This window comes from Podarcis muralis, chromosome 9 (genome assembly GCF_964188315.1).
Source record: "Podarcis muralis chromosome 9, rPodMur119.hap1.1, whole genome shotgun sequence".
NCBI lineage: Eukaryota > Metazoa > Chordata > Lepidosauria > Squamata > Lacertidae > Podarcis > Podarcis muralis.
In genome coordinates, this window is record NC_135663.1 from 396101 (window position 1) to 410104 (window position 14004).

Sequence of the window (14004 nt, forward strand, 5' to 3'; positions counted from 1 at the left end):
GGCTTTTAACGAGTTTATTGTGAACAGTGTAAAAACCACGTGGCAGGCACAAATCCCTGAACACACGGAGCAGAACCAAAAGGGCAGGGGGAGAACGCTCCTGCCTTCTGGGCCCCACAAACGAGGGGGCACCCCAAGGCCACCCACCAGCAACACCAGCCCCACACCCTCAGGCAGGGGGACCCACACACAGACAACTTCCTGCCCTCCCCATTCTCACCAGGACCCAGTGCATGGGGTTCAGGGAGGGGCAGGGCTCAAAGGAACCGAAGCAGAAGAGGACTTAATCCCCACAGAGGCAGTAGAGTTGGGGGGGGGGCTGAAGAGGCAGCTGCCTGCCCCACTGCAGGTGCATCATTCCACACCCGGTGGGGGCAGATACCTGCTTTGGAGAAGGGAGGGCTCCCAGGAGCAACAGGAGGGCAGAGCCCCCCCCCAACCGCCCCAGTCCTCTGCCTCAGTTTCCCTGAGGGAGATCAAATGGCCAGGGGCAGCCTTGGAGAAGGCAGAGGCCACAGCCCACCCAGCAGTCCCACATTCCTGGGGGGCTCCCACAGGCAACTGCGCTTGTGTCCTCCACCACCAGTCCCCCCCCCCCGACCCGCAGGAAGGGTGCAGCCCACAGTCCGGTCCCCACATCTTCCACATCTTCAGCCGCGAGGGGCCCAGCCGGGATGTCGGCTTGCAACCACAGCAACTTCTCCGCCGAGGTGTTTCACTGAGGGAGGTGGCCGAGGCGGCGGAGCCAGGAGGAGCTCAGGAAGGCGGGGGCGTCCAGAGGAATCTCCCTGGAGGAAGAGGAGCCGGGAGAGGGGTTGCTGCTTCCTGGAGTGACACTGCTCCCACTAGCACCCCTCGCAAGCCCCATCAGGGGACGGCAGGGCATCCTGCCCATGTTGCCAGCTCCCTTTTTGCACCCCTCCTTCCGCGCCCAAAGCCCCGCAGAGGGAGAGGGGCCCTGGGGGAGAGGCAGCAGGAAGGCCTCAACATCCCTTACGCCAGCCTGAAACGGCCGCCTGCTCTTCATGTCCGCAACAGGCACCTGCCCACCTGCTGCCTACCGCTTCGGAGGCGCTCCGGGTGCCTTGGCAAGGGGAGGAGTGGCGTGCACCGGGTGCTTCAGCTGCAGGACGAGGTGGCAGCCTCTGACTTCCACGCCCTGGGAGGGAAAGACAGAAGACCCTTTGTGGCCACAGCTGGGGGGGGGCAGGAGAAAGCAATGCTCCCCCCCCTTAAGGACGGGGGGACCTCCTCACCTGCAACGCCACATAGGCTTCCTCGGCCGCTTCCCGGCAGGTGTAGTTGACGAAGGCGCAGAACCTTCGCGGGAGGCAGCGGATGGAGTCAATGGGCCCAAACCTGCGGCCCAAGGAGAGTCGGTGTCAGCCAAGCCGGCCGGACTCCAAGCGGTGGAGGATTTGGGGCTTTCGGAAGCAAGGCTCCCTTCCCGGTTTGGGTCAGCTGAGGCCCCAAGGAGCCAGGGGAGGGCGGAAGGAGGGGCATACTCACGGCTGGAAGTAGCACAGCAGGACCTCCTGGGTGATGGCGGGCGTCAGGTTCCCCACCCACACGGGAAACCTCTCCCTGGGAGAAGAGCACATCGTCACCCACAGCCGCCAGGGGGGCCAGGGGACGCTCAGCTTGCTTGTGGCTCCCCCCGGCTCGTCCTGCTCCCTCCGTCCTGACCCACAGCTCGCTTGGACCTCGCCCCACCCAAGCCCATCGGGGGCAACTCCCTGCGGAGCCCCCAGGCTCCTCCCCACCTGCTCACTGTGGCAACGGACGTGGCAGCCAGGAGTAGGCAAGCCCAAAGGCCGCCCAGGCAGGAGGCAGCCGGGACCCAGCCCCTGTCCACCTTCTTGGGCAGCCTGAGCAAGCGGCCAAGGCTGAAGCAGGGAGGGAACTCCTTCCAGCTCATGTCAGGGTCGGCATTTTTGTAGGACAGAAAGTACTGGTTTAAAGTGTCAAGGTCTTTTCTATTCTATTTGATTCAAGAAGGTTCTGGAACTTTCTGTGTGTGATACAAGCTGGAAGTTTCCATTCTGCCTGGAAACAAGCAGAAGGTTCCTGATTGGGGTTAGGCCTTCAGAGAAGCGGAGTTAAGCTCATCTCTTTCTCCCAAGGTCACACTTCCTAGAATAACAGCCCAGGAGGAGGAGCCTGGGATTCACTTTCTCTTTCCTTCTTGCTTCTCTCTACAGTGGTGCCCCACAAGACGAAAAACCCGCTAGATGAAAGGGTTTTCCGTTTTTGAGTTGCTTCGCAAGACGATTTTCCCTATGGGCTTGCTTCGTCTTGCGATTTTTTTTCGCTCCCCCCCCCCTTTTTCTAAGCCGCTAAGCCACTAATAGCCTTTTAGCCGCTAAGCCTTTAATAGCCGCTAAGCCGCTAATAGGGTTGCTTCGCAAGATGAAAAAACCGCTAGACGAAGAGACTCACGAAATGGATTATTTTCGTCTTGCGAGGCACCACTGTACTTTGTTTCCTCTGTGGTGATCTGTTCAGAATACAGCATGTTTAAGTGCTAAGTTTTTAGTCTTATTGTAAATTTAAGTCAAAGAAGAGTTGGATTCGTGAACTGTTATGCTCATTTGCCTTAAAAAAATAATACTGGATGAAGCTGACTGAGTCTGCTCTATTTGGAGAACCCTGCATTAATAATAGTAATAATACTAATAATTTATACCCCGCCCATCTGGCTGGGTTTCCCCAGCCACTCTGGGCGGCTCTCAACAGAATTAATGATGATGATAATAATAATAATAATAATAATAATAATAATAATAATAATAATAATAATAAAGCGATAAAACATCAGACATTAAAAGCATCCCTAAACAGGGCTGCCTTCAGATGTCTTCTAAAAGTCAGATAGTTGTTTATTTCCTTGACATCTGCTGGGAGGGCGTTCCACAGGGTGGGCGCCACCACAGAGAAGGCCCTCTGCCTGGTCTCCTGCAACCTCACTTCTAGCAGGGAGGGAACCACCAAAGGGCCCTTGGAGCTGGACTGAACAATTCTGGACTGAACAATAGGGGTGGAGACGCTCCTTCAGGAATACTGGGTCAAAGCTGCATTGAGTTTAAGCTTTGTTTACTCTGCTAACTAAGTATTGTGACTTGCTCTGGATCATCACGGAGCAAAACCACGACAGGGCCGCACTGCTTTCGAGGCAACCTTCTGAGGGCCACAAGCTGGTTGTGGATGGGGCCACAGGCAAAGCTGAGCAGAGTGCCAAAGAATATTTTTTTTGTAAAGTTCTTTTGATTTCATTTTATAACACATACAAAAACATCTAGTTTTTAACCTTTGCACACTAGGCTGATTTTGTAGGCGCTCAGCCCCTGCTCTCAGAGACTGTCTGGATGCTGCAGTCACAAAAGGGCCTGGAATGCAGGAGCGGCATCAAAGGAGCCTGGCCTCACAGTGTCCATGTGGTCAGAGAGTTGGACTGGGACCAGGGAGAGAGCAGGGTTCAAATCCCCACTCAGCCATTGAGCTCCCTGGGGGACCTTGGGGGCCAGACGTTCGCTCTCAGCCTCACCTACCTCACAGGGCTGTGGGGAGGATAAAATGGGGACGGGAACCAACCCCCCCTTGGAGGAAAGGTGGGGTATGTTAGGATATAGTTCCATTCCACCTTAAAAGGGTCAGGCATGGCTGTGGGGTTTCACATGCCTGTTTACTTCCAGCACTGTCTGCTGGGAACTTCCGTTGTACGTTGCTTTTGCTATACAGTGGTACCTCGGGTTACATACGCTTCAGGTTACAGACTCCGCTAACCCAGAAATAGTGCTTCAGGTTAAGAACTTTGCTTCAGGATGAGAACAGAAATCATGCTCCAGTGGTGGCGCAGCAGCTGGAGGCACCATTAGCTAAAGTGGTGCTTCAGGTTAAGAACAGTTTCAGGTTAAGAACAGACCTCCGGAATGAATTAAATACTTAACCCGAGGTGGTATCTCTAGATGCGAACGGGATCCATTCCGGAGCCCTGTTCACATCTAGAAGCAAACGTAACTAGCGATGGCACGCCTGCGCATGCACACGTCGCTTTTCGCCACTTCTGCGCATGCGTGACGTCATTTTGAGCGTCTGCGCATGTGCAAGTGGCGAAACCTGGAAGTAACATGCTCTGTTACTCCCGGGTTGCCACGGAGCGCGACTCAAAGGCGCTCATCCCGAAGCACATTCAACCTGAGGTATGACTGCACTGCTGTTTTGCTGGACACGAAGGCAAGCGGACATGTTTTCCTTTGTTCCTGAGCTATGCTGAATAAAAGGCTGCTCATTTTGCTTGCACATCTCTCTGTCCGCCTTTTCTACTGTGAGAAGATTCACTCACTCTGCTGACAGAGCGTGCACGGGTCTCCAAACGCATCTGAGCCTCGTGTCGCTGACTGACTGATGCTGTTCCACGGGAGACCAGTGATCGTCCGGAGCGAGCTAGGGGCCTGCCTGATGCCCCCGTCTCCCCGGCAGTATCCCAACAGGGTACAAATGCTATGAGGAAAGCAGTGTGCCCTCGGGTTGGGTGAAAGCCCAGCCTCTCCCCACAGCCACAGTCCTGAGACCCCCACCCCACCCCCGTGGCCTTACCTGACTGGGGCCTGCGCAGCCAATGGCAGCAGCCCTTTGCCCTGAGAGCTGGTGATGGTGAGAGGTGCCAGGTGCCCTCTGGCCTGGGAGATGCTTCTGATGGAATGCCCACCTGGCTGCTCACCTTGCCAAGAAGGAAGCGGGAGGAGAGGAGGGGGGAGGAAGAGAGGAGGGAGCAATGCATTAGGACCAGCAGGCTCAACGCCCCACCCCTCACGCGCCGGGGGCTGCCAGCCCATGGGCTGCTTGAGATCCCTGCCCCTGGCGGCCCCCCACAATCACCGCCAGGTTTCTGTCACGTGAAGGAGCTGCCCCACTGAGAGCCCTCTTACCAGCCGGGGGCAAGGAGGATTCTCTGGCACGGACGTTCCACTCGGGAGGGTAGGAGCCAAAACCATTTTCCTGTCCAAAGAAAAATATCGTTTGCTTTATTTGTAAGCTACTACAGTGTTTGTTTTTAAAATGTATTTTTATTAAGGGTATCTGAGTTTACAAAAATACATGCATTGTCTCTTTTTTCAAGTTGTGTTTTCTACAGATCGGTTTCATTTGTTGTGAGGCATCAGTGTTACACATGCTACCGTGTTTTGATATTTTGGTGGTTAACAAAATTGAAATTGAAATACTTTATTGTCACTTTATTGTCACACAGGGTGTGAATCATCCCTGAGAATTTTCCTCACTCTCCTGAGGCAACGTTCTTCCGTGATGTCATCCAGCGGATTCACGGGACAGCCCATAATATCTTACGCTGTATTCACCACCCTCTGTAGGCACTTCCTATCAGATGATGTCAAACCAGCGTCCCACACCGTGATGCAGTATGAAAGGACACTTTCTATTGTGGACCGGTAGAAGGAGATCATCAAATGTTGATTGACATCGTTCTTCCGCAATACTCTGAGGAGATGGAGTCTCTGTTGGGCTTTCTTAACCACCTGGGTTGTATTGATTTTCCCAGTAAGGTCTTCACTGAGATAAACCCCTAGGAATTTAAAGGAAGAGACTCTCTCCACACAGCCCTCCCTGATGTACAGCGGGGCTAGTTCTCCTCTCTTCCTCCTAAAGTCCATCACCATCTCCTTTGTCTTGCTGATATTAAGGTGCAAGTTGTTCCCTGGGCACCATGTAGATAAAATCATAGCATGGCAAAGCTGGAAGGGACCCTGAGTCATCTCGTTCAATCCCCTCCAATGTAGGAATCTCTAGCTGAGATTCCTCCAAGAAAGGGGAGTCCACAACTTCCGAGGGAGACCCTTCCACTGTCAAACAGCTCTTACCCTCAGAACGTTCTTCCTGATGCCCAGAAATATCCAGTGTCACAATGGGGTCCACGCAAGTGGCAGAACGTGCCTAGCGCTGCTCTCCACCCCACTGAGACCCCCTTCTTTCTCAGGTGGCTTCCTTCGCCCAATCCCAACAGATGCCCTGACCCATGCAAACTATCCCTGCTGAGCTTCACTCCTGGATCCTGGCGGCCCCAAGCCAGGCTGCAGCCCTGTGTGCCCTCTCCTGAAGGGCACGGAGGACTTGGCCTCCAGCTCAGCTCACCAGCAGAAGCTGAACCCGGCACTTCTCCAGCTGGACGGCGGCGTCTCCACGGAAGCCGTCAAAGTGCAGGAGCTCCTCAAAGGTCCTCACAGCCTCTGCGTAACGCTGGTGGGAGGGAAGAAGAACGGTCGCGATCCAGTCTCACCGGGGACGCCACCCTCCCAGCCTTGCCCCACCCATTTCGCCCCTACCTTGAGGCCCATGAGGGCCTTGCCCTTGCGGAAGAGGCCTTTGGGCCAGCCGGGGTGCAGGCTGAGGGCCACCTGGGCGTCCCGCAGAGCCTCCGCGTAGCACCGCAGCCTCTCGTAGCAGAAGGAGCGATTCCCAAAGAACCTGGCAGAAGGGCGAGGGAGAGGGTGAACTCGTGGGCATCCCAGGAAGCCAAAAGCTGGAGAAAAGGAAGTCTAAGCAGCACAGAAACTACAGAACTGGCTCCCGCAGGAGGCAGAGAAAGCCTCCAACTTGGCGTGCTTTAACAAGACAAAAGGTTGGAGGAGAGTGATCGAGGGCCAGTGGCAAGGACAGCTAGGCTCCTCCTCCGCAGGCAGAGGCTGCAATGCCTCTGAAAATCAGCTGCTGGAAACCGAAGGAAGGAAGAGTTGCTCTTGGGTGCGAATCCTGCTTCCAGCAGGCATCTGGCTGGCCGTGGGCCAGGCGAAACAGCGGCTTGATCCTTATTCAGGGCCTGCTCACTGTTCCATCTGTCTCAATCCGCCATAGCTCTCCAGGGATTCAGAGAAGGGCCTTCCGCAAGCCCTGGTTTGAGACGCCGCAGTTTGAACCCGGAACCTTCTGCACACAGAACACCTGTCCTTACCTGGAGTCAGGTAGTGGGCAGTCCCAGGGCTCGAGGGCAGCTTTCTACTCAGCCAGCTTAATGGTCCTGGGGAGACTCCAGGGAAGTGGTTGTCCAGATCCTGCACCTGATCCTGCCAGATACCCAGAGGCTCCCACAGACACCCCGCTCCTGCTGTACAGAAGGGCAGGGGACTCTGGCACAGCTCCCCCAGCCATGCTCAAGGGAGGGGACCTCACCCCGCCCCAGGGCTCACCTGTATTCCCGCGGGTTGAGCTTGACGGCTTCTGTGAAGAGGAGCACAGCCTCCTGGTAGCCCCCCTGCTTGGCAGTCTCGTTGCCGCAATCTTTTAGGGTCATGCAAGAAGCAAGAAGAAAAGGCCATCACAGGAATGGAAGGGAACTTGCTGAGAACCCGGGTCCAAGGCTTTGCCCTCTGAAGGCTAAGCGCTCCTGCTCAGCACCTCTGAAAAGGGAGGCAGGGGGCAGAGTGACAGCATTCCCGGGCCAACACACACCTGCCAGCACCATGCTCTGCTCCACCGGAGTCATCTGGAGCCCAGACTTCGGAACCTGGAAGAAGCAGCAAGGAACGGGGTCAGGGGCTCCTGTAATTCTGCATGAGAGGAAGACCGGGATCAGTGGCCAAAAAACCAAGGCCACGATTCCCCCACCTGCCCTGTTCTGAATCTTCTGCAGAACCAGAATTCTAATCAGAAGTGCCCACGAGTGACGAGGATTCCTAATTTGCACAGCTTAGGGGACAGAGAGCAATGGGCTGTGTTCAACTTAAGTTAGAGCAGATCTAATAAATAATAATAATAATAATATTTTTTTAATTATACCCCACCCTTCCCGGTTTAAAAACCCAGCTCAGGGCGGCTAACAACCAATTTAAAACACTTAGTTGTAAAAGCAGCATAAAATACAGTATAAAAACATGAATAACAATAAAATTCAAAGTTCAGAAATCAATTTAGGGGAAATTCATCTAATAAGCCTTAGATAATCCCCAGGGCTAACTGGCTGAACTGGTCCTTCCTGGGCCAGTGAGGAGTCCAGGGAAGAATTGGCTGTGGGGTCTCAGAGTGGGTGATCTTCATAAAAGGGGAGGGAGGGAAGAGAAGGGAAATAAAAGATCAGGCTGAATTCAAATTAAAGGCCAGGCAGAATAGTTCTGTCTTACAGGCCCAGCGGAAGAAGAAGAAGAAGAGTTTGGATTTGATATCCCGCTTTATCACTACCTGAAGGAGTCTCAAAGAGGCTATCATTCTCCTTTCCCTTCCTCCCCCACAACAAACCCTCTGTGAGGTGAGTGGGGCTGGGAGACTTCAGAGAAGTGTGACTGGCCCAAGGTCACTCAGCAGCTGCAGGTGGAGGAGCGGGGAAGTGAACCCGGTTCCCCAGATTACGAGTCTACCGCTCTTAACCACTACACCACACTGGCTCTCAGCGGAAGGAAGTTCAATCCTGCAGGGCCCTGGTCTCCTGGGACAGAGCATTCCACCAGGTCAGAGCCATCACTAAGAAGGCCCCGGGGGAGGATAGTCTGACTTCCTTAGGGCCCGGGACCTCTAAACTATGGTTATTCATGGACCTTAGGGTCCTCTGCGGGGCATACCAGGAAAGGAGGTCCTGTAAATATGAGGGCCCTAAGCCACAAAGGGTTTTAAAGGTCAAGACCAGCACCTTGAACCTGACCCCATACTCTTCGGGAAGCCAGTGCAATTAAGCAACCCAAGTAAGTCACGTCCATTAGCTTCAATGGGGCAAGCTTGCTTTCTGCTGCTCCAGAGGGCGGGACCCAAACCAATGGATTCAAAAGACAATAAAGGAGAAATAACTGCATTGCAGGGGGTTGGACTAGATGACCCGCAGAAGGTGGTGGACTCTCTTTTGCTGGAGGTTTTCAAACTGCAGTTAGATGGTCGCCTGTCAGGGATTCTTGAGTTGAGTTTCTGGCACTGCAGGGGTTGGGCTAGATGACCCTTGGGGATCCCTTCCAACTCTATGATTCTATGAAAAACAACCACTCCTAAACCTGTCCTCACCTGCGCCTGCTCTTTCACCTCTGGCTCCTTTCTGTCCGGCTGGGCCGCCTTCTCCTTTCTCGGCAGCGGCAGTGGGGGGGGCTTGGAGCCCACCTTGAGACGAGCTTTCGATACGAAAGTGCTGGTCAGATCAAGCTCCTCCTGCAGGCGAGAGACAGGAAAGAGCAACTCTTGGCCACGTCCTGAATCTCTCAAACACCTTCCCTATCAAAGAGCACTTCTCCAAAGAGAAGCCAGGTCACAAATGCCTCCTCCCCGCACCAAACAGGACCCACATAGAAAGGCTGCTTCCTGTTCCATGGGGCTGGGATGGGCAGAGCCACAAATGAAAGCAGCCTCTCTCTGCCCCCTGACCCTCCATACGCAGCCTGCGTCCAGCCAAGGCGCAGAACAGGGAGGTGACAGGGAATCGGGCAGAACGCCTTCCCATCAGATGTCAAGGAAATACAGAACTCTTTGACTTCTAGAAGACATCTGAAGGCAGCCCTGTATTTTAACGCTTGGTGTTTTAATTATTTTGTTGGGAGCCACTCAGAGTGGCCGGAGCAACCCACTCAAATGGGCAGCCTATAAATAATAAAATTGTTGTTGTTATGAGAAAACAAGTTCTGTCCGGTTTCTTCTTTCCAAAGAATGTAGAAAGAAAATAGCTGCTGTTAGAGGCTGGGCCATACTGGGACCACTGCACAAAAGGGAAGAAATATTATTCCACCCCCACCATACACAGTTTTTCCTCACAGGGAATTTCCCCCTAAATTGCCTGTCCTGATGCGCAACCAACAAGAAGGGCAGACAAGCCCGAGCTGTGCTGAAGAGAACTTCAAGGACGGCAGCAGGTTGCCTGCCCAACTTGTGGGGCTAGGTTGTTCTCCCAGACCCACAGGCTCCCTCTTCCCCTCCCCCCCCCCTTGCTGAGCCTGTCTCCCTCCCAGGGGCAGAGGAGTGTATGGGTCCCACTTGCCTCCGTTTCCTCCTCTGTGCTCCTGCTGGGACTCCTGCCCGGGGAAGCCATGTTCTCACTGAGGTCCTGGGTGGAGCTCTCCTCTGAATCGGGCCGGGCCGGTCCCAAGGCACTTGGAATGGCAGCCAGGCAGGCAGAACCTTGCACACCGCTGCTGCTGCTGTTCAAATACTCGTCCTGCACAAGGAGAGACGCAGCCTGTGAGGGCAGCAAGGAGCCACCTGCCTCTGGGGCAAAACCAAGGGGTTTTCTGCACAACCCACCACTGCCCAGGCCAACCCTTTGGACTTTGGAGCTCTATGCTAAAGACAAGGCCCTCGCTTGCCAATGAGCTTCGCTAACTGTGGCCCATTTTGCCAGCCTGGAAGCAGCACAAAGGTTCAAGGTGAGGAGAAGGGTTTCTTCCTGAGCCCTCATTGCAGTTTGCCTGCAGGGCGGTTGTGTGACGCTGCAAACCCACTTTATCTGAGCAACCTGCACCTGCCGGCAAGCAACACGGCAACGCTCTGAAAGGGCTGTACATCCCCCGTGTCAGATGGGCAAACGTTCAGACTCCCCCAGTGGCCACTCACTGCCTCAGCTATGCTCTTGGCCATCAGCTCCTGCTCTCGCTTTTCTTGCTTCTTCCGGTCCTTCTGCCTCTGGAAAGAGAAAGCAGCACACGCAATGGGGCCAATGGACGGACATGGAGGCACAAAGACAGCCTCTCCCCCAGCGGAGGCCCCCCCACCACGCGGATCGCACAGAGGCAAGCACCTTCTTCTTCATCCTCTTCTTCTCAGCCTTCTTCTTGATGCGCTCCTCTTCGGCAACCAACTCTGCTGCATTCCTCGCCGCTTCCTGAGGAAGAGCAGGACAGCGAGACCTTTCAGCATAGTCAAGCAGGTGTGCACAGACACACATCGCTGTCCTTACCTGTCCCAGCATGCGCTGAGGCTCCCCCCAAAAAGGCAGGACAGAATTCAAGCACGGGCTTCATGGCAGCAGCCCTGTTTGGGGAAGTTTTGAATGTTTGATACTGTTTTAATATTCGGTTGGGAGCCACCCAGAGTGGCTGAGGAAACCCAGCCAGATGGGAAGGGTATAAATAATAATAATATTATTATTATTATTTTCAGGAAGTGCTGTTTGGTCTGGCAGGCAGCAAAGGGCTAAGGGTGGAATCCAGAGCATGAGGCAAGAGCCATGGGGTTGCAGGAAGTCAAGAAACAGCTGCCCTGAAGCAGGCAAGGCTGGAGGAGAGTGACCAGGCCCTGGCTGCAGGCCTCACCTCAGCTGTGAGCAGCTGCTTCTGGGGCAGAGAAATGCCCAGCAGAGGGCTGTCTTGACTGCTGCTGCTTGCTGGCAGGGCAAAGGCAGGCGGCTTGCAAAGGAAGGATTTCTTGAAGCCACAGAATGTGGCTGGGCTGGCATTCTGGGCCCTCTCTTCCTCCAGTTCCTCCTCGTCGCTCCCCCAATCATCGTCACTGTAGTCATCATTGGCTGCAGCCGCGCAAAACCAGCAAGGCCTGTTGTCCACGTCTGAAGAGAGACCACACAGTGGGCGTGAGCTCTTTTGGAGAGCAGGCAGTAACCCAGCTGACGCACCCTGGCCGTGGCCTGGGGGAAATACCCAGCAGAGAAAGGAAAGGGGCACCTTTGCCGAGAAAGAAGCGGGCAGGGCAGGCACACAAAGACATGCCCTCTTGTGCCCTGGTCCAGCCTAGAGCGGCAAGAGCTAGCCCCGACTTGGTCTCTGCTGTTACGGCCAGATCTGAAGCCAGGACTTCTGAAATAGGCTTCGCCTTGGCCTCTGGTGAGCTTCTGGGACAAAATGTGGCAGCTGTGGGGCAGGCCCCAAGCACCCGTCTCAGCAGAGCAGAGCCATCCTGATGCAGAAACATGTAGCAACAGAAGCGAAGCCCGCGGGGGTCAGACCAATGGGCTCTATAGTCCAGCATCCCGCTCTCAGGGGGGCCAACCAGATGCCCCAATGGGGAGCACACCAGCAGGAACCTGAGCGCAACGCTTGTGATTCCCAGAAACTGGTGCTCAGGGGCATAGAGCTTCCATGGGCAACCTTGTGCCCCCTCCGTTCATTAAACCCACCCATGGTTTGCAAAGGGTGTTTGTCATTTGCTTTGATGCGCTCCCTTGACAGTACCTTCAGGACTCAGCAACTCACACCATTTGCCTCTCCGCCCCCTCTGTGCAATATCTGTGTGTATATCCTAGAATCCGAGAACTGTAGTTGGAAGGGACTCCCAGGGGTAATCTAGCCCAACCCCCTGCAGTGCAGGAACCTCTATATCTAGGAGTATTGTTTACAGGGGGTTGGGAGAGGTTGTTGCTGTTATTGCTCTTATTGTTGCATCTTATGATTTATGTGTAAATTGTTTCCATTTCATAATGTACTTTTTGATGTGTTTTATTTCTTGTTTGTGACTTTTGTTACGTTTGTGCTTGTGTAAACCTTGTCATGTTGTAAGCCGCTTTGAGCATGGTTTCAACTGGCACGTGCGACGGCGGGAACCGGCCCAGTAGACCTGAAGGAGCGTCTCCACCCCCATCGTGCAGCCCGGACACTGAGGTTCAGCTCCGAGGGCCTTCTGGTGGTTCCCTCATTGTGAGAAGTGAGGTTACAGGGAACCAGGCAGAGGGCCTTCTCAGTAGTGGTGCCTGCCCTGTGGAACGCCCTCCCATCAGATGTCAAGAAAATAAACAACCACCTGACGTTTAGAAGACACCTGAAGGCAGCCCAGTTTAGAGAAGTTTTAAATGACTGGTGTTTTAATGTATTTTTAATCTTTTGTTGGAAGCCGCCCAGAGTGGCTGGGGAAACCCAGCCAGAAAGGCAGGGTATAAGTAAAGGTAAAGGGACCCCTGACCATTAGGTCCAGTCATGGCTGACTCTGGTGTTGCGGTGCTCATCTCGCTTTATTGGCCGAGGGAGCCGGCTTCCGGGTCATGTGGCCAGCAGGACTAAACTGCTTCTGGCGAACCAGAGCAGCACACGGAAACGCCGTTTACCTTCCCGCCGGAGCGGTACCTATTTATCTACTTGCACTTTTTTTGGCGTGCTTTCAAACGGCTAGGTTGGCAGGAGCAGGGAGTGAGCAACGGGAGCTCACCTCGTTGCGGGGATTCGAACTGCCAACCTTGGCAAGCCCAAGAGGCTCAGGGGTTTAGACCACAGCGTATAAGTACTAGAGTGGTACCTCGGGTTAAGTACTTAATTCATTCTGGAGGTCCGTTCTTAACCTGAAACTGTTCTTAACCGGAGGTACCACTTTAGCTAATGGGGCCTCCCGCTGCTGCCACATGATTTCTGTTCTCAACCTGAAGCAAAGTTCTTAACCTGAAGCACTATTTCTGGGTTAGCGGAGTCTGTAACCTGAGGTACCACTGTACTACTAATAAGAAGAATTATTCAACTATGGGAAGGCAGCATACAAATGAAATGCTGCTGCTACACGTTTGCATGCGCGCCCCCCCCCCGCAGGCCCAGTGCACCTGCGGGCCTGGAGTGGGGCATCGCCCCCCCCCCCGCCTCACCTGCGCAAAGCAGTCCCGCCTCCGCGTTGGCTTCGTGGAGGAAGAAGGGCATGTGATCCGCCACCCGCTGCGCCATCACCTGCTGGGGGGAGAAGGGGGGGAGTGAGCGGGGCGGGGGGGGTCTCTCCTCCCTCCCTCCCCCTTCCCTCCCCGCCCCCCCCTTCCCGGCCACGCACCTGCCAGTCCTCCTCGAGGGGGTCCCGGGCGTCTCCCGGAGCCGGACCTGCGGGGAAGGGGAAAGTCAGAGCCTGGCCCGCGCCCCCCCCCCAGCCCGGCCCCCCCCAGCCCGGCCTCCCCGCCCCGTACCAGCCTCCCTCGGGCAGCCCGGGCGGGGCGCAGCCTCTTCCGGACGCGCGTGGGGCATCTCGCCGCTCCGCCCGCCCGCCCGCCGCCGCCCGCTTCCGCCCGGAAACGGAAGGCGCGCCCGTAGGAAGTGACGCCTTTCTTCCGGAAGCGGAGGGGCGGGCGCCATCTTGGTCGAGGGAAAGTCACCCCGGGCGCCATCTTGGCAGAGG

The 14004-nt window shown here is 55.1% G+C and overlaps 1 protein-coding gene across 5 annotated transcripts; it reads right to left on the minus strand.

Annotated features, from left to right (window-relative positions):
• TTC31 (tetratricopeptide repeat domain 31) lies at positions 1-13896 on the minus strand. 5 transcript variants are annotated; one of them, XM_028744605.2, is made up of 18 exons: positions 13796-13896; positions 13666-13712; positions 13490-13568; positions 11226-11476; positions 10712-10795; positions 10528-10596; positions 9956-10132; positions 8995-9135; positions 7462-7516; positions 7200-7290; positions 6339-6480; positions 6148-6252; positions 4929-4998; positions 4597-4720; positions 1510-1584; positions 1257-1359; positions 1062-1159; positions 1-788 (listed from the first exon to the last, which is right to left on the minus strand). In XM_028744605.2, exons 1-18 carry the CDS (start codon positions 13851-13853, stop codon positions 716-718), a joined length of 1842 nt encoding a protein of 613 aa, XP_028600438.2. In that variant the 5' UTR covers positions 13854-13896; the 3' UTR covers positions 1-715. The 5 variants fall into 5 exon arrangements, 4 of the variants coding, with proteins under 4 accessions (XP_028600438.2, XP_077789784.1, XP_077789785.1 ...); XM_077933658.1 differs by having other exon boundaries at positions 13490-13571; XM_077933659.1 differs by having other exon boundaries at positions 1051-1159; positions 13490-13571.
• Between the last annotated feature and the right edge of the window lie 108 nt (positions 13897-14004).

Excerpts from the sequence above, each read along its gene's own strand:
- TTC31 (XM_077933658.1), bottom strand. The coding sequence starts at position 13,853 with ATGCCCCACGCGCGTCCGGAAGAGGCTGCGCCCCGCCCGGGCTGCCCG. Across the intron at positions 7,517-8,994 it reads AGGTGAAAGAGCAGGCGCAG|GTTCCGAAGTCTGGGCTCCA; the intron begins GTGAGGACAGGT and ends TGCTTCTTCCAG. Across the intron at positions 1,360-1,509 it reads CTGCTGTGCTACTTCCAGCC|GTTTGGGCCCATTGACTCCA; the intron begins GTGAGTATGCCC and ends CTTGGGCCGCAG.